The sequence below is a fragment of the Cyanistes caeruleus genome, chromosome 6, assembly GCF_971803275.1.
Source record: "Cyanistes caeruleus chromosome 6, bCyaCae1.hap1.1, whole genome shotgun sequence".
NCBI lineage: Eukaryota > Metazoa > Chordata > Aves > Passeriformes > Paridae > Cyanistes > Cyanistes caeruleus.
The window spans coordinates 59,260,066-59,285,250 of NC_141706.1; the positions used below are offsets into that span (position 1 = coordinate 59,260,066).

The 25,185-nt window shown below is 40.2% G+C and overlaps 3 protein-coding genes and 1 long non-coding RNA gene across 12 annotated transcripts in view; 2 read left to right on the forward strand and 2 right to left on the reverse strand.

Annotated features, from left to right (window-relative positions):
* PPP1R13B (protein phosphatase 1 regulatory subunit 13B) overlaps positions 1 to 2,427 on the reverse strand; it is a 69,167-nt gene extending 66,740 nt beyond the window's left edge. For 2 of the 6 annotated variants that reach the window (XM_086892537.1, XM_086892533.1), the window contains exon 1: positions 2,125 to 2,239. Coding sequence is in view for 4 of the 6 variants with exons in the window: in XM_086892529.1 (XP_086748655.1) it covers positions 2,125 to 2,133 (9 nt within the window). In the remaining 2 variants the exon portion in view is untranslated. Of the gene's footprint in view, positions 1 to 2,124 lie in introns of all 6 variants that reach the window. The other 4 variants (XM_086892529.1, XM_086892531.1, XM_086892527.1 and 1 more) reach the window with 4 other exon arrangements.
* LOC111929770 (uncharacterized) lies at positions 1,951 to 17,219 on the forward strand. Of its 2 annotated transcripts, XR_015287870.1 has the most exons (4): positions 1,951 to 2,246; positions 4,412 to 4,480; positions 6,144 to 6,240; positions 13,259 to 17,219. It is a non-coding gene; the product is annotated as an uncharacterized LOC111929770 (long non-coding RNA). The 2 variants fall into 2 exon arrangements; XR_015287871.1 differs by lacking the exon at positions 13,259 to 17,219 and having other exon boundaries at positions 2,024 to 2,246; positions 6,120 to 11,444.
* Positions 15,313 to 19,947, reverse strand: ATP5MJ (ATP synthase membrane subunit j). 2 transcript variants are annotated; one of them, XM_086892566.1, is made up of 4 exons: positions 19,807 to 19,947; positions 18,024 to 18,147; positions 16,369 to 16,389; positions 15,313 to 15,509 (listed from the first exon to the last, which is right to left on the reverse strand). In XM_086892566.1, exons 2-4 carry the CDS (start codon positions 18,145 to 18,147, stop codon positions 15,484 to 15,486), a joined length of 171 nt encoding a protein of 56 aa, XP_086748692.1. In that variant the 5' UTR covers positions 19,807 to 19,947; the 3' UTR covers positions 15,313 to 15,483. The 2 variants fall into 2 exon arrangements, with proteins under 2 accessions (XP_086748692.1, XP_086748693.1); XM_086892567.1 differs by lacking the exon at positions 19,807 to 19,947 and adding an exon at positions 19,307 to 19,435.
* A 1,588-nt stretch (positions 19,948 to 21,535) lies between these two features.
* Positions 21,536 to 25,185, forward strand: part of TDRD9 (tudor domain containing 9) — a 67,147-nt gene continuing 63,497 nt past the window's right edge. Inside the window, exon 1 of one of the 2 annotated variants that reach the window (XM_086892568.1) lies at positions 21,536 to 21,990. In XM_086892568.1, coding sequence (XP_086748694.1) covers positions 21,839 to 21,990 — 152 coding nt within the window. In that variant the 5' untranslated portion in view covers positions 21,536 to 21,838. The remainder of the gene's footprint in view (positions 21,991 to 25,185) is intronic. The other variant, XM_086892569.1, reaches the window with a different exon arrangement.

The following is a 25,185-nucleotide window of genomic DNA, read 5'->3' on the forward strand; positions in this document are numbered from 1 at the left end:
AGCCCACAATACCCACAAACAAAAATCCAAGTAGTTTATGGAAAAAAAAGCTTCCATGAATATGAAGTCAAGGAATTCTCTAAAGTAAAAAGTTAGATCAGTAACTTTTCCATTCTCTGAATACAAAAAATTGAGTAAAAAAACTAAAACACTTGGTCCAATTATACAGCCATATGTCCACATTATTTGGATATTATATGCTGATGAGTCCGGTAAATGGAGTTGGGTTTTTTCATCCTTCTAGACCAGTTGGGATGAAAAACTAAAAGACTGAAGGCATTGTCACAAGTCCATTTAAATATACATATTTATTTAAATATACATATTCCTTACTGATAAGACTGTCCATAACAGCAGCTAAAATGTCTTTATAAAAATAAAATATTTATTATTTTAGGACTTGGACTCAGTAAACTCTAATCTGCAACATTACTACCCCCGTAGCAAGGTAATTTGTTTTTATTAAAATTCATCTGTCATTTAAAAATGCTTTGAAGTACATTTCAAAAACATAGTAAAAAGTCTAAATCTTCAACCACCTTCCAATAAATACAATTACCACATTTGAACAAGCAAGAAGGTAACACAAAATACTGGCAGAAACACTCAAATAGGCAAAAAGAAACTCAAAGAAGTCAATCACTGCACTACCCAAGTTATGACGTTAACCTGAAACCCATACCTGTGTTAGTAATGGGAACCAAATACATTTGTTCTGACTTAGCATGTCATTGGCATTCTGGGTTTTCAATAGGAATTTTATGAATGTAAAGCATAATCCAGGCTGAGATGTAAGATGAAGCTGTCACCTTGTTTTTGTATCTACAAGCTAACATCTGCATGTTCATGGCACAAGTCTGTAACTCCATGAACTTTGCTGCTGGTTTCTAACATGCCCAGTGCACTGCAATTCTCATCAGTAGCAATAGAGTATTTTGGCACCCAGCACCTGGAAGTTAAAGTGCACACGATGTTAAAAACCTTGTCATAATACCTGGCTTTTAAATGCTACCTGTACTCTTCAATCTGAAATTTTACACCCAGTTTGAGCTATTTATTTTCTCCTCTCAGTCACGAAACAAATTTCAAGCAATAAAATCTTGTAAAAGATGTCTTTAATGTTCTCACAGCTAAACATTCTGCTGCAGTGCTTCGGCTGCAAACACTGCAGAGGAACTGTAAATAAAAAGCTAATTTCTACTGGAATTAGAGAAAACATGAGAGATAGACCCTTTTATTGGAGTATCTCATAAAGCCACATTTGAGATCAAACAGAGTTTGAAAGAAATCAACAAAAGGAATGTGATTGTTTATTACTCTGTCCCAGAGGATCTTGTCATAAAACGAACAGTCATCAGGAACAACTCTCTTCTGACCACTGCATCAGCCCACAGCGACAGGGGAGGGAAGCGGGGGGCAGGAAACGGACAAGGATTCTGTCACAGAAGACAATCAAGGTTGTTTGCGGGAAAATAGAAGGGTTTGTCTTCGAAAAATAAGCGACGGTTTCACAAAAGCGGTGACAGGAACCAAGGAGGGAGCCAGGCTGACACGATGCTGCCTCCTGCGCTCGCTTGACCCCGGCAGGAGGGCCGGAGCCGTCTGCCCCGGGACGGTTCAGCCCTTCCCCGCACCAGAGCGGCGAGGGATCGGAATTTGGGTGTAAAACCCCGAAACAAACAGACACACCCCCCGCACACCCACTCACCCAAACACAGCGCACCCCCCCACGCCTCACGGCGGGCCTCGGCGGCCGGCAGCGACCCGGGGGCGAACCCGCGCTCCCCGCCGGGATGCGTGAGGCGCCGCTCCGCCACAGCCCGGGGGGACGCGGTCCCCGACCTGTCACGGCCGGTGCAGCCTCCGCGGATGGAGGGGCGGGGGCAGGTCGTGCCCCCCCCAGCCACGGACGGCGGTGACCCGCGGCCCCACCCCCGGCGCGGAGCCCGCCGACGTCTCCGCAGCCCCGCAGCCCTCTGTCCCGGCTGGCCCGGGGATGACGGCGGCGCCGCGCACTCCATCCGCCGCCGGCAGCCCCGCAGGAAAAGGCGAGGCGTCCCAGAGCCCGGCAGCGCGGCGCCAGGCCGGGGAGCGACGACGCGAACTCTCCCCGTTCTCACTCACCGGCATCATCTCCGCAGCCTTCTCCGCGCCGGGCCCGCTGAGCTGCGCCGGGCCTCGCCTGCCGCCGCCGCCGCCGCCTCTCACCGTGGAGGACGCCGCGCTCGCCCTGGCGGCTGTGACAGGTGCCTCCCGCGCGCCTCGCTCCGCGCAGCGGGCGGAAGGAAGAGGCGAAGGCGGCGACGGCGGCCGGGCTCCCAACCCCCTTCCTCCTCCTCCGGAGCGCGGCCGCCTCTCCCGCCTCCCTCGCCGTGCGCTTCCTGCTCTGCTCTACTCCGCTCCGCCCGCACCGCTCCGCCACGGGTTAACCCCCGCCACCGCCTCCTTGCCGGGGCGGGGCCGTGCGGGGAGGCGTTCCGGGCCGCACGTGACCGCGGGGCCGGGCCGGGAATGCGAGACCGGGACCCGCGCCCGCCTCCCGTCCCCACCGGGACCCTCTCGGTCCCGCAGCGCCGTGCTGAGCGTGAGGCTCGCCACGCCGGTTCTCCCCCGCCCGGCCTCCTCCTCCCGGCGCTCTGCCGCCCTGCCCCCGGGCCGGGCCCCGGCGGGCGCCGCCTCCTCTGGGCGGGCTGCCCGCGGCCGATTGCCCCCGGGCCCGGGCGGTGGAGGAAGGGGCAGCGGCCCCGGGCGCTCTCTGCCCCCGGAATGCGGGGAATGCGGGGCGGCTCCGCCCGGCCCGGCCCCACCGCCGGAGCTGCCCGAAACCCGCTGGGCGTGCGGGGGGAGCTGGGCGGTAACACGGGGCTCGGTGGTCTCCCGTGCCTGTGAGCTCGGGTCGCTTCCCGACTGCTTGTCCTGGTCTAACGAAACACACCTTGGATAGCGTCATGTATAGCGTCACCTTCCTTCCACCGTCCCTTCCTTGTGAAATCTGTCTGATGTACAAAACTCCGCTTAGCAGCAGGAGGGGAAGGTATTTTTGTCCTGATGTCAGACTCATGAGATCTGGTCTCGTGTTTGAAAGTGAGGTTCAGTTTCCTTCATTTTCTAGACTCTCATTCTGTAGAGTTACAACAGCAAAATGAAAGTTAACAGCTTGGGAGAAGCCTAGCTCATCTAGAAGTCAAAACATCACCATATGTTAGTACTGCAACACATGCAATGTAGACAAATTTCATATTGCTGTGAGTTTAAATCCTAATCTACAGCATACATGGACCAACCCAGTGCTCCAACTGTTCCTGAAAATGGCTGGTTTCCAGTCTTTGTTACTTTATTTGCAGAACACCGTGACAGATCTCAGCTAGGAGTGGAAAAAAAATGTCAACTTGGCAGGTTTTTTGAGGAGCTTAGATAATGTTTGTGTAAATCTTTGAGGGTAAGTGGTAACAGCATAACAATCGCAATGTATGAACCAGTATGGTAAGCATAACCTATTGATGTAAGATTCTGTGACAGATAATAGTGTAAATTATCTAAATATATACATGCTTAGGATTTCACTATGTATCCTTCTCTGTGCATCTGCAGGCTCTGGTGTCAGCTTTGTGCCAGGTCAAAGCTTCTTCCTCTTTTACTAAAATAGTCCTACAAGGAAAATCTATTAGCATCACAAGATAGTACTTTGCCAGTTTAATGTTATTTTGTAAGTACCAGTTGGAGTGCTACTTGCTGGCAATCACACTTATATCATCCTCAGGTTCTCCTAGACTGTGATTCCACCTCACACACGGAGGTTAGACTGGAAATAGGTTAGACTATGGTACTTCAAACCCCATAGAGAACTCCAAGATCTACTCAGAAAATCTTGAAAGTAGGCTGACTTGAATAAAACAGGCTCTAAAATGCTTATAATTATCTATCTTAAAAAAGGGGGGGAGTGATTTATCTTCATCAAATTTATATTGAACTTTAATCAACAAAATAATAGGAGTGAATAGAAATTTACTTGTCCTCTTACTACTTACACTAATTCTAACAAACTAGAAATTCTAAAATTCTAACACTGAGGGATTTGTGCACCTTTTGTCACACTTGTTCTATAAAAATTAGTCTTTCTCATTAACCAGGTTAATTTTCATTGCCAGCAATTCTTAAACAATGGTCTGTAATCTTTTTTTCAGGTATACTTGATAGCTGACATTCCCCTGCATCAGTGAATAATAAAAAAAATACTGTAAATATTACCCCATTATTACTTTTCCACTGCAACAGAAGGAATGCCTACAAAATTAAAAGTGGGAGAATATGATGTAGACAATTGCTGGGGATGCAGACACTCCTCCACGCAACTCCTCTGTAGGAACAGTGGCCTGTAGTATAAAAGTTGTCACTGTGTTGCTTTTGGCAGATGAAGGTTCACCAGTGCAGCAACCAGACAGACTGGATACTGAGGGCTAGGAGGAAATGTCTTCAAAAGGTAGAGTATATACTTCATATGCAAGTCTGCTCCTACTCCTATTTCTGCTTCCATTGAAAACATCACTTGTCTCAACTCTTCAATTTTTTTTATAGAAATGCAGAAAGAAAAAAAAAATTAACTAATATTTGCCAAGTATAGTACTTAAAATACTACCTGCAGCATGGAAAGTTATTTAACACTTCTCCTACAGAAAAATCCTTCTGGGAACCACTCTCTTAGCAGTCAAGAGACGAAACAGCCTTTATAAAATTTTCTGATTCCAATTTAAAACCAGAAATCTGTTTACTGGGAGCAGAAAAATGGTCACTTATAATGTAGATTTTTTCTCCCCTATTGCCTATGCATTTCCATACCAAATGACTAGTCCAGTTTTGTAGAAATTATGGTGCTTGGCCCAAGGGGCCAGTGATATCTTCAATTCAGTTGCCTTTCTTGGATAACTGAGGTTGCATGAAAGCAGTCAGGATTTGGGGAATGCCTAAGAAGATAAGGGAAGAGAATTTGGTTATGGAAGCAGATAAAGCCAGAGGTACTAAACCCAAATTATTTGATTCCAAATCCATTTCCTTTGTGAAAGGTGTTCTAATTTTGTCGACCTCTTTCTAAAAGACAGGGTTTGTGCTTATTTGTTGGTGTAAGTATTAAAACACGTTATACAAGTATCTTTTATTCTCTTCTTGGTTCTTAAAAAACTCAATTCTATTTAACTTTACAAATTGAAACCACTCTAGCTTAACACACACTTATTCAACTTATAATACATTAAAAAAAAGAAGAATTAGTGCTTTATGATTGCATAATATGCTTAGATGATTATTGGTTATGGTATGATAAGTCTTTGAGATGTGCAGAAGTTGTATTTACCTAGAAATTTGATTGAAATGCATGAACTGTCATTTAGTGTTTTGTTGAAACACTTGGAATTTATGGGTACATACAGAAAAATGACCAAAACATGGTGTGTGTAGTTAACCTAGGTTTATTGGGAAAAGGAGTTTTAACTGCTGTTAATAAATTGCCAGGCCTCTTATTTGATCGCTATTATTCTTAGGACAAGCAGAGATTCCCACAAATACAAGTGGCAGACTAATGAAATTTTCAGCACTCCTGCTGAAATTCTGAATCCTACTTGTATTTTCTAAGTATCTTCTGGTGAGATTTTCAAATGTAGATACTCTTAAAATTTTAAAAACTAGTATCTCTGAATCTCTCCTACTTCTTTTCTGTGCATAGACAAAAGGAGGAAAATGAGCTTTCCTACTTTCTGAGATCCAAGTGTTCTCCAGTTTTGCATTCACTTGTTAAGGTGCTTTTTCCAGAGCATAGGAAAATGTTTTCACACTTTGGAGGTGTCCCAGGAAAATAATTTTGAATTAATGTAACACTTTTTTTCTTTTCATGTGGTACTATTTTAAATAACAGATACTGCTATTTATAGCCAGCAGCAGTGTCAGAGGTCAAACATTTAGGGTGGGATCTATTTTATCCAACTTTACTAATGTAGGAGTTAGGTGTGTCATTTCAATCAGTCATTGAGGCTGCTTCTACAGATAAATTGGGGAGGGGAGGGAGGCAGTTCTGCAGGTAATTTATTCGAGATACTCATCCTGCTATCTAAATCTCTTGGTCTTTGAAGGTGCCTATCTCTGTATTGATTTAGGATGGAGTCTGGATGACTAGCTCTGATTGGGGAGCAGACTTTTGGATGGCTACAGTTCAGATGGGTTCCCTCACAGCTGGCAGAATAAAATCTCAAAGTGAGTATGGGTAGGAACACTGGTGTTTTTTGCATGTATTTAAAGAAAATTACATCTCTTTGCCAAATGAATAAGTAGATTACTTTAAACAGAATACAACTCTCCTTTAAAAATTGTATTTTGCATTTGCTGTAATGCAGGAAGAACTGGCTCTCACTAGGTAAGCAATAGAAGAAGCTGAATGACAGAAGTACTTCTAACTTGTCAGGCAGTTCATGGAGTGGCTAAAGTGCAGTGCTGTGCAACAGATGATACAAACAAAAAGACTGAATGTTTCATGGGGAGTTTCAAAGTAGGAGCCTAAATTCATTAGTGAAATACAGTGTAAAGTAAGAGTGCATATGTAAAGGAAAGGTGTATTAATTTGTTACCGTGGCCTTAAGTAGCCTTTCACTCTAGAATCACACTGACTTCCTAAGGCTGCAGCAATGAAGTGTTCATACTGAACAGTAGTCATATGCTGCCATGCTTGAATTCACATACAGCCAAGGCATTTCAAACCCCACCAAACCTGTTCAGAGATAAATAAATTACAAATAATAACCTAAAGGAAACACTTTGATGTCTGTTTGGTATACAGTATTTAAGACACGTGAACAGGAGAAAGATACTTTTTCATCATTGCCTTGTAATATTCTAAAATAATGTATGCTGGACTAGGTGACTCATGATCTGAAGTTAGCCCAGCACTTGGTGCATCATTCTGAGAAGTGTAACAATTACAGCAGGAGTGAAGCATTGTGTGTGTGTAGCTGTGTGCACTTCCTGGGATTTGGGTGTCTGGTATGTCATGTGTTCCAGCCCTGCATTTGGTGGATTAGAGGCAATTTCTTTAAACAATAACAGAAATTTTATACTTAATCCAATACACATGATGCAAAAGCACGTACTTAGTGGAAAATGCTGTTGTCTCATTGGGACTGTGTTACTATCCACTCTCATAAAATTATTGCGCCAAAAGGTATTGGTTTGTATTGTAGCTACAGAAGATACAGTCCTGGAAGATGACATGCCATCATCTTTATAGATGGAAAATCTTGTTCTTCTCCCTTGTAATTTATAACAATGAAGCCATTAACCATATGCAAAGAAGTGGAGAAAACAAAAACTTTAATGTCCTGAGAGATGTTCTCTCTGCTTGTACTTTTAGGCTTTATAGCCATTTGGACTCTCAGGATGTTTCTTTATAAAAATCCTTTTTCTTGAAATTTTCAATATAGCCATGATGAGTGCAGGTATCTGAGATGAGCCAGATGATGGGTTATTAGTTGAAACATTAATTAGGGACAGCCAATCCTTCACCCTTTAGTCCTCTTTTATTTATGTGCTGCTGTGTTTTGGGTGTACCACTTGGTTAATGTGAGGGGAAAATGACAGGCCATATTTTGAGTCCAGCTTTTTATTTGTTACTGTAAGACTAAAATTGTTCTTACGTATCTCTTCCATGACTTAGTTAAGTACTTAAGTGTTTTTTAGTTTCTCTATGAAGGGATTTCAAATACTTTCTCATTCAGCTAAAAGGATAATGCAGAATTCTGTGATACATGATTAGTTTTTCCCTCATGCTGCAAAAACTTTGGGTTGTTAGTTTTCAACTTTTCTATTAACCACACTGTTCCTTTACTTTAGATGGCAAACTAGTTATTCAGTATAATTGAAACCAATCTCCTTTCTTATGTTTACTGCTGTAAAGATGCAGGTTTGTTTTCATATTAGATTTATATTACTGCAATACTCAAACCCAGTAATTCCTAATTTGAAATGTCCATCTCCTACTAGAATTTGCCCTTTCCTTAGTTACCTTTCTTGAGGTAAATAGGTCTAGTAAGAACAAACATGAAGGGGATATCATGTAATGAAGCTCCTGCTTCCTGCTGTTGAATCTGGTAATGGGTGAACTTGAAGGATTGCAGCTTAGAAGGGGAGATTGGGAAAGTCCTCTGCTCACTTCTGAAGTCTGGGATATATTTAAAGGTATTTTCTAGCAATTACTGACAAAGTGATATGCAAAGGAGGCTAAGAGAGGAAAACATGCCTCTGAGCAGAAGAATGCTCATGTACATTAGGAGAGAAGAAGTATAAACCAAATTAAATGTGTATTTAAAAAAAACCAAAACACCCTTATCTATTTATACTTAGTATTTAGACAACTACATTATTAAGACTACACTACTGGAAATAACATTCTTTGCCTTTTTTTTGTGTGTATGTACTTATCACAGATTTTACAGATTAGAATACACAAGGTAAGTCTCGTCCAAAAATGCACTACAGAGTATTAAATCTGTCAAGTATAACACCATTGCAGATGTGAAAAAGGTTCTGATTTAACATACATCTCTATGAAAAACATTTCTGCACTCTCACATATATATCTATATAGATAGAGATACATATATAGATACAGATGTGTGTGTGTATATATACATATACATACATACATACATATATATATATAAACACCACCTTAAATTACCACCTTTTGGGCTTTTTGATTACCGAAATTTGTCAGAGCATGGCTGTCTTCTATACAGGTATATACAATTTATTCTGAATCCAAGTTTTTCAGTCACAACACTATTTTAGTAGTGAATTTTAATAGAAGAGCATCTGCACTCGGGTAATCTGACCAGCAGATGTAATCTAACATTTGCAATGATGATTTCTGCATGTTATGAAAATAATGGGTTTGTGCCTTATTGATGCTTAAGGTTCATTCCTTCTGTTTCTGTAAATATTCCTTTTCCACATAAACCAACACAGTCCAGGGAACATTAATGAGACAAGTTGATTCTATCTCCAAGTGCCCTATTCTGTAATCTCCCAGAAATACATTTCTGAATAATAATTTTTTTTTTACTACTGTGATCCTACAACAAGGTTTACTACAATTCTTAGCTGCATAAACAGAAGAATGTCAACAGTAGAAGCAGATGAATTGTGTAGGGCATTGATGGAACCTTATTGAAAATGATTCAGCGAAAAGCTCTAGAAATAGTGACAGCAGAAAATGTATCACTGGTATGTGTTTAGAATCTATTTTAGGTTGACTTATTCCAAGCAGATAGCATAATATGCAGCTGAACCTGAGAATATTTAGAAGGCTGGAAAGGAGTGTGTTCACAGAGGAGTACACCCAGTAATAACCTACTTGCTGGGGGATGATTAGATGCTACTTTAAAGGTTTGTCTACTGCTTATGTCTCAAATTCAAAACCAGTATTTCTATTCTGTAAATGGACAAGCTACAGCCCAAGGTACTGGAATCTTTTTTCTATTTCTTCCATTTCCTATGGGAAACATTTTTTTTCTTGCCTTCTGCCTTTCTTCCTTCTAGAAAGGTCTGAGTACATGTTTAACATATTAGTCTTAATTTAAAAAGAGGTGTGATAGCTAGCATTGATAAGAATACGTAATTTGAAAGCAAAGTAATAATATTTTTTGCAAGATTCCTTTTCTAATGTCATTACTCCGAAAGAATTACATAAATCAAAGTATGCTGAACAGTATTATGTCTTGGTGTTTACTTAAACCAAGAGTCACGTCCTTTGTTAAAATTAGTATGACTTAAATTCTTAGCTTACTGGAAGAAATGCAGAATTTAAATTTTAGCTAATTATTTTAAAGAAGTGTTGAGAGATCCTAACTGAGACCAGAAGAATTTTCTTTTCAAGCTGTATGTGATGTGTGGAATACAAAATCAGGAGTATAAGGAAAGAATTGTTGTGTCAGGTTTAAGGGAATTTAAACAAAGCTATTTTTCTGTACAACTGCACTACATTAAAAGGTATATCTGAAGCATCATGAGTAAGGAGTCAGTAACAGTACTGGAAAAAGCATAGCTTGAGACATAGATATGTATGTACAAAATAAGCAATAGAGTTAATTAAAAAAGTGGAAATGCTTTTTGGTTAGACCTCCCCCAAAAGGGTATCTCTTCCTGTATTTTTGGTCCTCTATCAAATGCCTGTTCACATTCTAATCCACTTTATTAATCCCTCTTTTTTCCTCCCATAATTCTCTGCTTCTTTTCAGTTAAGTTGTTGCCATTTTGCTTGTTTATGTAGCATTCCATACAAAATACCACAAACAGTTTCTACTTCATACCTAAGGAATTTCCCCTTAATTGCAGCAATTCTTAATATTATCAAAAGCATGCTAAACACAACAGGTTAAAACAAGAAATGAAAACTACAACTAATACTGCAGAAAAAAAATCTGTGTAGGCAGCAGTCACCACAGATGGGATTCATTCAGTATATAGCTCTTAGTTCTACCACCCACATAATCCCCATTATCATTTCCTACCAAACACACTTCATTAGCTATGAAGTGAAGAAATCTCTATTGTCTCTCCCAGCAGATCACTGAAGATACTGTCATGATATGGATATAAAGGTCATATCAATTAAAAACCATTCCTTTATGATCCTTTAGAAGGTCATAATAATTAAGCATATTTTCATTTGATGACAACCAGTAATATAATTTGATGAACCACTACCAATTTTATCCTTTATAAGTAAAAGTATTCTTCCTGCTAGTGCTGAGCATTAATATATCATCATCCAGTGGTTCTCCCTGTCCCCTCTTTGTTTGTTCATTTGTCCCAATTAATTAAGTGGTAGTATAAACTTGAGAAAGCGATATGCTATCCCAGAGGAAGGAAGCATGGCTCTGCCTTTGCTGAAGCACAAGCTGTCATTCCTGATTTCTATACAGGGTGGAGTTCTGCATTCTTTTTATTGCTCTGACTGTTGACACCAATGACAGTTCTTCCAGCAGAGACAGTGTTTTGATCATGTGCGTAGCTATGGATGAGGAGAGAACTTGCACTGCCTTGTTATGAGGGACACAGTGACTTAGGGAACTTAGCTGAGTAAATGGGGGGTAGAAATTCTGATTCTTCTGCCTTTTTCTGCAGCCCCCCCGTCCTGTTGTGCTATAATCTAGTTAAAAAGCAACTTTGCTGTAAATGGAATCAGATGGGTCCAAATTAAAATGGAAAAGAACTCAAACAAATGCTTGTTTTGTTATTTTAGATGGGGAAAAACCCCATAAAATTATACAAAATCACCTGATCTGATTCACAAATAGCTGTATCAGCACAACTATGAGGAGCAAGGCGCTGCAGTGTAAGGGTACAAACTCCACTAGCTGTGCAGCTGCCAGAGTACTCATACTGCTAAACCACAATCAAAGAAAGAATTTAATTAAAATCCATTCTTGTGGTGGTCAGTTCATTTTGAGTTGGGAGAGTACTGTTTCCAAGTACTTTGCCTGCAGCAGTGGAGTAGACGACACAAAACTGTCTTATTTATGAGTTTTTAATAAACTACTAAATCAGCCATGTGGCTTTATATTCTTAAAAATATTAGCTGCTAAACGTTAGTTGCTAAAGGTCATGGAATTATAGTTTGAAGAGTTTGCTGTTCAAGCACTATCGTGTCACTTCTTGTTCCTCCATTTAATGAATTGTTAACTAACATATTTAATGCCTCGGGGAATCTCCATCTCACTATTCTTTCCTTCCTGGTAACTTCACAGATTTCTGTGAATGAAACTAGAAGTTTCACACATTGATTTCCTCTGTTTCAGTTTAGCCAGCTGGTGGTGATGTCACACCTGTGTCTAACAAGCACCTGATAATGTTCCTTCCTTGGGGACTGAAAGTATAAAACACATGTACATACCAGCTCTGTATCGGTATTTGTACTACAAACACTGGATTGCTATCATGATTCAGATAAACAGGAGACTTGTTCAGCTGTTTTAGTTACTTTGGATCATTTCCTGCAGCTTTACTCATCCTCCCAATTAACATGAATACATATTTGGGTTTTTTCCAAGTTAGCCATTAAGGAGGTTAAGTAGGTTGGGCCCTGTGACTAATGTTTCCTTGGCTCTGACTGTATTTTGCTGCTCCCCTAGAGTATTCTATCATAGTTTATTAGCATCCAGGAGAAACTCTGAGATTCCTAATTGTAGGACAGCACTTGAAGTATTCTAGAAATCCCCAAGCTCCAAAATGAAAAATCCCAGTCGTAAGTAAGACTCAGCATGGAGGGGCAAATACAGAAGTACTTCTACTGTAAAAAGACATCTTGCATTAGCATTGTCATTATTAATACAGTTTCCTATTGCTGAGCTTTCATGTTCTGTATTAAAAAAAAAAAAGTGCCTCAACAAAACTTAGTCAAGAGGATGCTGCAGTAATTGGATGAGGTTCTTCAACCCCTCAAGATGTTTGTTGTTCCACTAACATGGTAAAGGTAGTAAACAGGTTTTGTCACTTCTGATGTCTCATCACAAGCAACAAAATAAGAATGCAGTTGCTTAACTATTTTACTACATAAAGTTTAAATGTAATCCTGCTTTAGAAATGTCAGCAATATAAAGAGGCAGTCTTTATAGGAAGGAGGCTAAAGGAAAGCAACATGATCCATCAATGTGCAGTAAGCATATCCCTCACAAGTGTTTAGTTGTGAATCATGATATTACATCCTAATCTTACATTGTCATTTGCATAGCAAATGGGTTTGTTCAGCAGCTGAATACTGTCTGTTTACAAACTTACCTGGAACAAGAAAATATTTTTAAGTTAGCTTTAGAAATAACCTTAGCTAAATTACTACAAAAGAAGAAAGGCACATATTCTAGAATACGAGTATTCACTTCAAGGGTGGGTATTCCTTGAAATGTTTGTCTACCTAGGGCTATGTTCCAAGTGCTAGTGCTGCAATGAAAATTGATTACTTTTTCCACACCTCATTGTAAATATGAAATGGCTCTTACAATGACTTAGTTTGCTTTCCTCTATTGTGTTTTACATTACTTCAGCATAGAGAAGCAGGAAGTATAGAGATAATACCTACAGGTATTACATGTTATGGGTGTGTCAATTTCTGCTTTCGAGTCAAGCCACTGACTGAATTTCCTCCTTCTGTACACTACTCAAGTAAAAAACCAAAACAAATCTTCTATATAAACTAAACACCAGTCTTCCCTATCTTTTGCAGGTATTTGTGATAAGGATACCAAAGGAGGGAATATTCTGTAGCCTTCATAGAAATTCCTGACAGAGAAGCACCAGTGGAAGAACCAGTTGCATATGGCATTGTTTCAGTAGAAATTACCATTTCTACAACCCAGACACTGCTGCCCACATGTACTTTCTTTCCCTACTAGAAAATTAAGCAAGTCAGAGAGAAAGAAGTTAAGACTTGAAGCAGGTTAACTTTACCTAGAAGTGCAGTTAAGTGTGCTCCAAGGGCAGGTCAGCAGAAACTCTTCTTGCCTTCCAAACCAGGAGATCAGAAGAGCATGTTGATGTACCTCAGTGCCAATGACCTGGCTAAGGTGAAACAAATCCTGAAGTGATTAATGTTTTTTTCCTGGTCTGTTTGCCTGAGCTCTGTAATTGAAAATTGCTAAAGCAGGTCATTTGAAGTATGTGTGGTATCTTAGGAACTATAACTTAGTGATCATATATTTGCATTACAAATGCTCTTATTGCTCTTATTGCTCCTTACTTGGCATAAATTTTCAATCTGAACTGCTTATTAAGTATACCACAACTCACCCACCCTGTAATTACCACTAGCCTAATATCTGTTCACTTAAGTGAACATTTTCTTCTAGCTTTTATTCTCCATTCCCTTCTTTTGGATGATTTTTATTTTATGTAAAAAATCTAGTAGTGAGTTCTTCCAATTTCTCATTCATTTTTCTGTGGTAAGGAAACAGAAAAACCTATATAGAAATTATTAAAGAAATCAGGAAAATCAGATCAAGCAAAGGTGAAATAAAGAAAACTGTGGAAGGTGGAATATATATCAAAAATACATGAAGAACAGATGTCACCTTTTCAAATTCAGTGATACTAAACCTGCCTTCCTTAAAAAAAGCTCTCAGAGAAATAAGACTGACGATTTTACTCAATAGCTACAAGTATTAAGCATAAATTTAGAAGAAATTAAAGGCAACAGTGTTTGGAATGTTTACCATTAGCAGGTGAGGTTATCAAGTTCCTGAGTGCTTGAATACAAAACATTTAAGCTATGTCCATATACTGCAGTCAGGAGATTGAAAAGCAAAACTTTAATCAAGCTGAAAGATTTAAGATGTTTCAGCGAAGTAGTTAAAAAGATGTACGTAAGCATTAAGTCATTAAAATGACTTAAGCCTCTTAATCTTCTCAAAGGCAGATTAGGCTAAATTTAAACAAAACATGACATGAAGTCTAGTTTTGGTTTTACACATATGTATCCTTAGTACAGAATTCAATATGTGCAGTTCTGGACACTGATTTTCATAAGATAGTATATCTACAGTCTCCAAAATACACTTGCTATGGAGTTCTAATAGCTATCTACAAAAACCATTAATAACCCATCCTAATAATACAAATATTACTTCTACACTTTCAGGAAAAAGGAAAACTCTTGGAAGCCAGTTAAATGTTTGTGCTCATACCAACTGCTGCCAGTGCCTGATGTCACTATTCCCTTTAAATTCTGAAGTTTTCGTAAGCTCCAATGGCAAATGAAAGTCCATGTCATATCAATTTTCCTGTACAATATAGGCATGTTATTACTTATTCCTTTGCAAAACTTGGGACTAAAGGAAAGCCTTTCAGAATAATTCCTTAACTCTACTGAATATGAAGAACAAAAAATAGTTGTGAATTATGCACTTTTAAAAAAAATCTGTAAATGTTTTGCATGGTGTTTTCATAACTGTATCTTCTGCTTTTATAAACCTTGCAGAACTAAGAACTCTTTAAAAATGTAAGGTTTAAAATATAATTTTTGGTACCCTTGATTACTGCACCACAAGATAAAAAGCTGGGGATTAAGACCTCATACTTGGCATCCCGTACTTTAAAAATGTAATTTTTAAAGTAAATAGCCAAAAAAGCTATTATTACGGGGGGGAGGGAAAGAATCTAATTCTATTAATAAGTTTAGTTATAAAGATTTGGTCCCTTTTAAAGTACTGTAGAAAAAGTTTAACATGGAACTTAGAACTGTAGAAGCTTATTTTAAAATTAGATTAGCACTGCACTCGCATATATTGTCCAACATCTTTAATTACTTCTTTCTCAATGGATTTATTCTTTTTCCAATTACAGCAGATGGACCAGGTAGGGTTCTAGCATTCATGTCCCTATGGTTGTAACTTTCTTCATTTGCAGTAGAGATGATGAACCACCAAATTCATATTCCAAGAAGAGAAGAGATCTTTAATGATGGCCAGAACCAGAGGACTCTGAAACAAAGACATGATTTAGGCTGTTCAAACAGTAAAGGAAATCAATTCAGGAATGTAGTGCAGGTCCTAGAACTGACATCTGTACTTATATCTGAGCACGAGAATTGGCTATTTAAATGAAACAATACCCTCAGAACGTGTACTAAGTAAACACAGCAATTATTAAAAATTCTCTTTTGCAAGTTTTAAAGCCCTATTACAGTCAAACACCCATCCTTCCTTGGTTTTGTTATGGTTCTTCCAGAACTCAAGTTTATTCTATTATTCTAAGTCTATTAGGCAGTATTTTCTCTAATTGCATGTTGCAAAATATAAATAATGTTTGCATGTACAAATTCAACTGGAAGTGAATGGTTTCTCTCTCATGGTCCAGAAAGTGAAGAGCAGAGATTCAGCAGGCCATAAAAATATAATTTCCAGTGTGATGTCAGAAGAAACTGTCCATAAATATCTAAACACTACTTTATACATATACAAATTCAAAACACGAAGTTTATACTTTCTAATTTCTTGACAGCTAAAATAGCAGGTACTCTTGAAATCATGCTGGTTTAAATAATCCCATTAAATGGCTGGTGCTATTATTTGAAAAAATTCCTCGCCCACACAGTCAAGTTACAGAGTTTCCATTTTTCTCCTAAAACCTACACAAAAGATTATTTATGTGCAGATCCACAGATGTTTCTAGGTTATGAAATTATCTATACAATCAAAATTACTTATTTTAAAGCAGTCTTTAAACATTAGCTAAATCTGTAACATAAGCCCCAAATTTATCTAATGTACAATATTCTGAACTGATTTTTACTGCACTTATTTAAAAATTACATCAAGGTATTAAATATTGAATACTTACTATTTCCTGATGATTTTTTGCCTGGGGAAAAAAAAAAATAAGCTGAACAATGACAGTTAAAAATATATTTCCTATTTACTTTTTACAGATAAATTTTAATTAGCTTATTATTAGCTTAAACAAAAATTGCAAGTGTACAACAGGTACTTTCCATGGTATGTTTCTGTAAACTTTACACTGATTTTCAAAAGTTGTTTGGTTTTAATTAACTAAGGCTCCATGCATTTAGAAATTATAGTCATCAAGATTGCTACTATAATTCTAAAGAAATCTTTACGGAATATTACTATTTTACGTAATATATGGATATATATATATACACACACAAGATATGGATGTCAAAACAGTTGTTTGCTTTAAAATTTTCCTTTGTATTTTACATTCCCATTGTAATTGTTCTCCTAAAATACGGGGTCACAGTGATAAAAAAAATTCTTTGCAAGAAAGACAGTTATAAGAGATTGTACAATCTCCATCCTTGGAAATGCTCAGATTATGAATAAGGTTATAAGCAACCTGAGCTAACTGTGATCTAAAGCATCAAGCACAGGTTTGGACCAGGTGAGCTCAAGAGGTCCCTTCCAATCTGAATTATCCTACAACATACTCTTCAATTCCATGTATTATTTACAAAATTATTCCCCAAACTGCAGAAAGGCCTACAGCTATTAAAAACTATTTTCCCTTTCAAATAAAGCTTAGCATACAGTTGCCATTTATCCAGGTTTTTTGGCCCTCAAAACTCTACACCAGGTAATCTAAGTCACGAATTAATGTAGCATGATATGAATACAAGTTTGAAACAGTCTGTCCATTTTGAACTCTTCTTGAAATAAAAGGTTAAAGCAAAAGTTAATTTTTTTTTTTCTTCCTGTCTACCTCAACTACTCATATTTACTTAATAGTCATTAAGTACTCATTAAGATCGACTGCTTATATTTACTTAAACTTCTAAGTGCAGTGTATCAGTTTGGAATGCTACACATTATTAGGACAAAGCTAGATAAAAACTGAGGTAGTATCTCTCAGCTGTTCCCACAGCAAGGGGTTCCTTTCTTTGTGAACTTTGTCTACAATGTACAACACTTCATTGTTCACTACAGCCAGTAAAGTGTTTGACTTGGGATTTTCTTGAGCACAGCCTAAATTGACAAACAGGACCTTTTAAGACACCATAATTTCTTGTACCCTTCTGCTCACCTGGCCCATTCAAATTTATTATTTTTACATTAGATATTCTATTACTTTCTCTGAGAAAGTCATCCCATGTCACCAAGTAACACACATTTTCATGTTCAGTAATGTAGCTCTCATTTTGAGGTGCCATCAGCCCAAAATACACTTTCACAAGTTCATGTGAGAAAACCTTTTAAAAACTATTTCTCTTCAAAATCTTGAGGGAGTAAATTAGATCTGTACTTTAAAAATCAATTCCTACATTACCTAATCTTCATAATGTAAGCACAGTTACACTGACATTTCAGTATTTTTGTTAGTGGAACCTTCTACAATCAACATGTAAAACATCTAAATTTGTATAGCAAAGACCTGGCCCTAAGGAAGAATGTTAATTTCTAATTTGCTGGCTATCTTCAATGACTGATTCCTGTTGTGGGTATTCTCTTCTATAAAAAAGACTGTAATGTGTGACTTACCCCCATATGAAATCTTGTAGTAGGCATAAGCTGTTAATGCTACACCAACCCATATTTCTTGATACACAGTAGAAAAGTAGAACTTCATGGGTCTCAATGCCTTTGGAATCATGTTCTGCACCATCTGAAATTTTAAGAAATGTCATTTTAACTTTTGTAGCTGTATTCTTACTTGGATTTTTAACATACATACATACAGACACACACACACAAATATTCTATTTTTATGTATACACACACACATACTCCTGATGCATATCAGCAGCAGTTTACAAGTTAAAAAACAAAATCCCCAAGCATAAAAAAGAACTTATTCCAAAGCAAAGAAATAAAAATTCAGAGTTAAGGTTACAATTCATGGGCTAACACAACAAAAAATAATTAAAATTACAGTTGATGAAAGGGTTCAAAGATGAGTCAACAGAACATTTACAGAGCAGCAATGGCTAGACTTCTCTCTGCCTATCAGTGACAGCTTTTTCCTAATGCTTCCAGATTCCCTCAGGAGGAAATCTCATTCCAGACAAGCCAGAGAGGCTCCTTCCTTGCCCTACCAATTTAGTTTCTCTCTCTCACAACTGTCTATTCCAGCATGGTAATTTCTACTCAAAATAGCAACATAAATGATGTTAAGCTAATGAATTCATGCTTTATCATGACTATTTGACTCTCAAAATATGCCCCAAGAGCAAGAAGCCTGTCGGTGCTAGTGTTTTTTTTTCCTTTCCTTGCAGCTTTGTAAGACAAAGAGAAAATTGTAGGAGGTTTTAAAATAAAGCTTATCCTAACTCACATAAATGTTAGTTCACATTTGCACCACACTGCACTGAGATGTCCCATGTTCTACTGTCTTACACACAGCAGTTCACCCAATAGTCACTATTCACACTTATCACGACCCAATAAAGTCAGCTATACACACATGTAGACAGCATATGGTAAACCAGAGACCCAGGAAAGAAAAACAGAATTTAACTTCTCTGAGGTAATGCTCACTTTATCTGCTCATTTATCATTACTAAATGTAAATCATCTTTTGGCAAGCCTCTAAGAGGAGAGGGTACAAGGGCAGCCAGTGTCAAAATAATTGGAAAAATATAGGTGTTTTTTAAAGAATGAAAGCAACTTTGAGGCAATTCGTATATACTTAAAGAAAAACCCACATTTGCATTTGTTTATGTACAGTCATTTCAATCATTTATTTTTGTAGCAAAAGTTTCTGAAACACCTTTGTGCTTTCAGCAACACTATTTACAACACATTGCATTAAGGACTCTGCTCACCTAAATTTCCAGTGTTTGTAGTTTGAGATGAACAGTGGACCACAGTCACAGAATATCAAGACATACTAACAAACAAGAAAACTGAACAGAACAGGAGGGAAAGATTTCCCAACCACTACAAAACAGGGAATAAGCAGTGCTGTTTCCACTTAACACCGCGCTAAAGCCCGCCAGAGACCTTTCCCCAGGGCCTGCGCGGACGCGATATCGTCCTCAGCATTTTTTTTCTGAAATCTACCCGGAACAACGCTGTATTTGCTGTATTTGCTGTCTGCTTGACCTCCCCGCCACAACCCGCCGCTGCCCGGGGCACCTGCGGCCCGCCCCAGGCCCGACCCGCAGCACCGCGGTGGGCGGGTAACGGCAAATTCCAGCGCCGCGGGCCGCACTCCCTTTCTCCCTTCTTCCCTTCCCAGGCTGAACCAGCGCTGCCCCCACCCGAGGCACCCCCGACCGGAGCCCGCCAGGACCCAGCCGGGCCTCGCCCGGCTCGGACCCACCGTGCCAAGGGAGCGGCGAAGGTCACACTCGGGAACGGGGACGGGTCCGGTGCCGCCGCGGGGCGCGCCGGGAAAGGACGCGCGGCGGGCGGGGACAGCAGCGCCCCCTATGGCCGCGGAGGATCAGAGCGGCCTCGCACCGCGGCGGTGCCAGCCCCGCTTCCCTCGGCATCACGGAATGGGTCAGGCGGGAAGGGACCGCAGTGAGACACCTGGAATAACCTCCCCGCTCAGGCAGGGTCATCCCAGAGCATGTGGCGCAGCATTGCGTCCAGACCGTTCTTTAATATCCCCAGTGAGGGAAACTCCGTACCTTCTCCGGGCAACCTATTCCAGTGCATGATCACCACACAGTAAAGTTCTTCGCTGATGTTCGGGCGGAACTTCTGTGCATCACTTTCTGCCCATTGCTTCTTGTCCTATCGCTCGGCACCACCGAGAAGAGCCTGGCTCCATCTTCTTGCCACCCTCCCTTCAGATATTTATACACACTGACGAGGTTCCCTCTCAGTCATCCCTTCTCGAGGCTGGACAGGCCCAATTCCTTCAGCCTTTTCTCATAAGAGAGATTCTCGAGTCCCCCCATCATTCTCTGTTGTCCCCCACTGGACCTGCTCCATGAGCTCCACATCCCTCTCGTACAGAGGAGCACAGAACTGGACACAAAACTCCACATTCACCTCCCCTAGGCTGAGCAGAGGGACAGGATCACCTCCCTCGATCTGCTGGCAGTGCTCTTCTAACACAGATCTCACCTCAGTCCTCAGTGCCAAGAACACGCACATCAGGTGTCCCGAGCCAGGACAATGCCTGGAAGGGGCTGTCACAGTTTGTGTAGCGTGTCCTTAGGGAACAGCTTGTCCTGGAGGAGTGGGAGGCACCCGCTGGGCCGTATTTGTGAGGTCTGAAGCACCTACGTGCTTTTCAGGCTGTTTCCTCCAGGTGCGGGAAGGACACGGAGGCTGGAATTCCAGAGCTGCGCTCGGGCATTGTTCTGAGAGGAGAGGGGGGAATGACCGCCCAGGCCTCCCGTGGCTGTGAAAGGAAAGCAGAGCTCAGATCTTTACTGTGTGTGTTAAAATGCTTTAGTGGGATCACAGACTGCATTTACTTTCCCAGTGAGTGATTTACATAACCTGCAGGTGTATAGATTTGCTACATATGAGCTTTGTCACACAGGGCAAACAAGACTTCATGGGTGTTACATGGGTGTTTTTTGCATTTAATATAGGAGCGTAGCTTTTGTCGAAATACTGCATGTATGTCACCTCCTTCATTTAATCTTGAGATTTTAGTGAGGAAAATCCCCTTCTTTCTTTAATTTAGGATTTTGAGGCTGATACATTAAGCAACCAGAGGTTGTGGTATCCTTATCTCTCTACATATACCCTAGATTTGTATTCACCTATCTGACAGTAAGAGTTCTAAAGCAGCTAAATGCCTGCACTGTAGCAGGTACTCAGTGTGGAGATGATAAATCCTATTGGAGAAAGTAAGGTTCTATCCTGTGTTTGTATTGGTTTTCATTATTTATCTGATTTAACAAATTACACACAGATGTATGCCGTTATTTCAGAAGAGGAGCTGACAGGGTGAAAGGGAAGTTTAAGTGACATGTTTATCTTAATTCCTATTCTCCTTTCGAAATTTATCCAGTAGGGATGACAGGCCTTAGTGTTCGACCTTCCCGTACACTTCTGCTCTGTGTGTGCATGTCCTGCCTTTCTAAGGAAGGCTTTAATAAGCTTGGGGGGTCGATTTAAAGAATTCAGCCCGCAGCTCCAGGTGAATTGTCTGGGAAGGAAGGGCCGATCCCAGCCGGGGGCGGGCCGGGCCGGGCCGGGCGGCGGGCGGGAAAGCGCGCACGTGCTGGGAAGCGGGGGACCGCGTGCGGCCGCCTCCATCATCCGCCGCCGCCATCCGCCGCCGCCATTCGCCGCCGCCATCATCCGCCGCCATTCGCCACCATCATCCGCCGCCATCCGCCGCCGCCATCATCCGCCGCCATCAGCCGCCCCCATCAGCCGCCCCCATGCTGCGGAAACTCAGCGAGGAGCAGAGCCGGGACTGGTTCACCATCGGCGGGGCCGTCACCGCCGTCGAGCTCCTGGGCGAGGAGGCGCGGGTCGGTCGCCGTGGCGCTTCGCCCCACAGCCCCGCGCAGGAACCACTGGCGGCTGAGGGGTGAGTGCGGGGCGGCGGGCCGCTGCTCTTGATGGCGTCCCTCTCTGCTGTGTGCCCCTGGGCCTGAGTGTGCTGGGCATTCCCCAGTCAGGGCACCTCCTCTGGTGGGCCCAGGGTGTGCAGTTGTTGGATTCCAGCCTAACACCACCGGTAGCATCTGTGGTTGATGTGTTTTTGTGCATTTAATACTTAATGTTATTTTCTGATTTGCTGCTTAGGTCTGTTGTCTCCATCATCCTGAGATGAGTCGTGTGTAGGGTTTGCTTTCTGTGAAGTGCATTAGCATTCGCGTGCACCTGTACCTAGTCCTGTTGAAAAACTGTAGAACTGGACTAGAAAAGACCAGTTTATTCTGATTTGGGTGCATTAATTTAAAATTTTATCAGTGGTAAGTGATGAATGAGGTTCACGAGTTCATTGTTGTCATGACCTAAGGGAAGCATTTAAGAGTAAAGCAAGTTAGAGGTGTATTGACATACTGTTCCTCACACCATTTCATTATTCTCATGGCAGTGTTTACAGGCAGCGGAAGTATATGTGTGTTTGCATAGCAGCCAGGTACATTTGATTTTCACTGGAGTCTGGATATTGAAATCCAAATACTTTCCCCTGGATGCTGCCTGGACTGTGGCAGTGCATACTAATCTCGGTATTTAGACCAGGTGTGACAGTGAATCTGTGGTTGCCATAGAAAAGTGTTTTGTATGCACTTCCATATAGTATTTTTCAAGATGAGCTGAGCATATGCTCTAGAGTGAGTATTTCTGGTTTGATTTTTCCCTGTGTGATGGACAGCAATAGAGGTTGCTGTATTTCAGGAAGGTGTATTTCTTGTGTAACGTGTACATTAGCATCAGAAAAAGAATTAATTTTTTACGTAACATCTTGCTATCAGGTTGTCTGATTTCAGCAGAGACAGTTCAGTCTGTCAGTGTTTCTGTCTTTGCTTCAAGTGAAGGACAAAATTGGCACCTCAAAATATCCATTCCTTCTCTTTCAGTGTAAAGGTGCTGCCATGACCAAGCTCTGAATCACTGACCACGACCTACTGGGTTTTGTGCAAGTAGTTAAAATTTTCCAGAAGTGATCAGACAAAATTTTACAGTTCTTTTAAGTTATTTCTGTGAATGTGATGCCTCAACCCAGTACGAACAAGATGTTTGTGATTTCTCGGTCTTTATTTAGGTGATAGCAACGTTTCTGTAGTATTTATGAAGTGTTTGAGAGATTCTTGAACCCAACTGAATACTAAGCCACAAAATCTATTTTGTGTGTTTCCTGTAGACAGGAAAAATAAGATTCATTAAGCCTTGTTTGACTAGGCAGAGGCAAATCTTTATTTTTGGTTGGACGGAAAGCTCTTTAAACTCACAGGTCTTAGCAGGTAACCTAACTATGAGTTTGACAGCTGAGTTAGTAGGGAAAAACAATTTTTTACACATTTGGTTGTTTTAATTCTTTTCCCCATGTTCAAGAGGGACACAGGCAATATGCATCCTAAACGACCATTTGTGTAAGTGGGGACAGAATTTCTTACCAATAGCTCCATGCTTTCTCTTTCTCCTTTCCCCCCAAAATGTGGTCACTAGAACAGGATGCAGTAGTCTGATTAAAACATGCATATAAAAGTAGGTGAGCTTTTTTGTGCATTTCCCTGGCATTGTAAAGAGATTTAACATGAAATTGGCTATGATGGCTATCTATATTTTTAAACTATTACACGGCAACTGCCTTTTAGAATATGGCATAGTTGATGATCCTTGTTTCTGAACTTGGAAAAATGCATTTGCTCATGTTAAAATGAAATTGAAGTGAAGTTTACAAACCTTGGGCAAGTTGTATCTGGGTTTATCTTGTTGTTTTTGTTCGTTTGTTTTCCCTACCCAGTTTTGGTGATTGTTAAGGTAAGTGGATCTTTGATGCACCTGGCTTTCCATTTTCCATAAACTGTAATTTGGAAACTGCATTTTAGAGGTTTTTTTAACCTATTTTTCAGATAGAAAGCTGTGAAGACTATTTTTAAGAAACAAACCTAAATGAATTGCCATTGCAGGAATTCTGCACGTTTCAAAGCTATCTGAAACCAGCATTATGGATATTAATTCTGAGAGGGATATTAATTCTGTCAATGCCTTTTAAATACTCAGTACCTGTTACCCTCCTTGCTGTAGGAAAGACACTTCAGGAAATTTCCTATAGGAAAGTACTTGACATTGAATACTGGTGAGAGTTTTATCACTGTGGAAAAACCTTTCTTTGAATCTCTTGCTGCCTTCATGCAGTGATTAGATTAGAACTGTAGGAGAAAAATCTCCAACTTCTTGTGCTGCATCAATAGGGGAGAGTAAATTTAGAATGGTATTTTTGTTATTAATCCTGAGAAACTGACAACTGATAAGAATAAGGCAAAGAGTCTGTAGCTGTTCTGAGTACAGATACAAGAGGTTTACTTGTCCTTACAAAGCGTTGTATATTTAGTTTATGGGAAGTAGAGGGTCTAGTTACTTTTGGTATTGAGTTGCAGCTTTTATTATTTTAAATATGTTGGAATTGTTTTTGCTCTACTACTCTAGTGCTTTGTCCTTTAGGTGGATGTAGGAGTTCTTACTGTTTTATCTTCTGTGTATATTATGTTTTACTTTACTATATGAATGTTCTCTGTATTGTAAGCTTTACAAAGGCATTTTTAAAACAATTCTTAAAAGATTTAAAAGTGCTTAGTAAATGATTTTGCCATTTCTTCATCCAATTTATGTTGCATTATTAGTAAATTCTTTCTGGAAGGGGGGATACAGCTGTGGAGCATAAGATGCCTTGAAGTTATATTACCACCTTGATGAAATCTGAATGTTTTCTTCAGTATGTTTGAAGAAAATACCAGAGGAAGCAGCTTTGTTTATGAAATCATGTATTCTGTGAATTGGGCCATGTGAATCTTGGCCTTTTTTTTTCTGATCTGGCAGACAGATCAAAATGAAATACAGAGAAGAGGTTATATAAAACATGTAAAAACTTGTTACGGTGATAGGAGCACAATTGGAAATGTAGCCAACTGAGTTCTGGCATATGTTTTCATTGATTTTCTGCTCTAATTGCCTGCTGTGACCGTGACTGCTACGTATGTGATTAATCTTGTAAAACTTTGTGAACCCACAGTGATAGATGATGGCTGAGAAACAATAAATTTTGTTATGT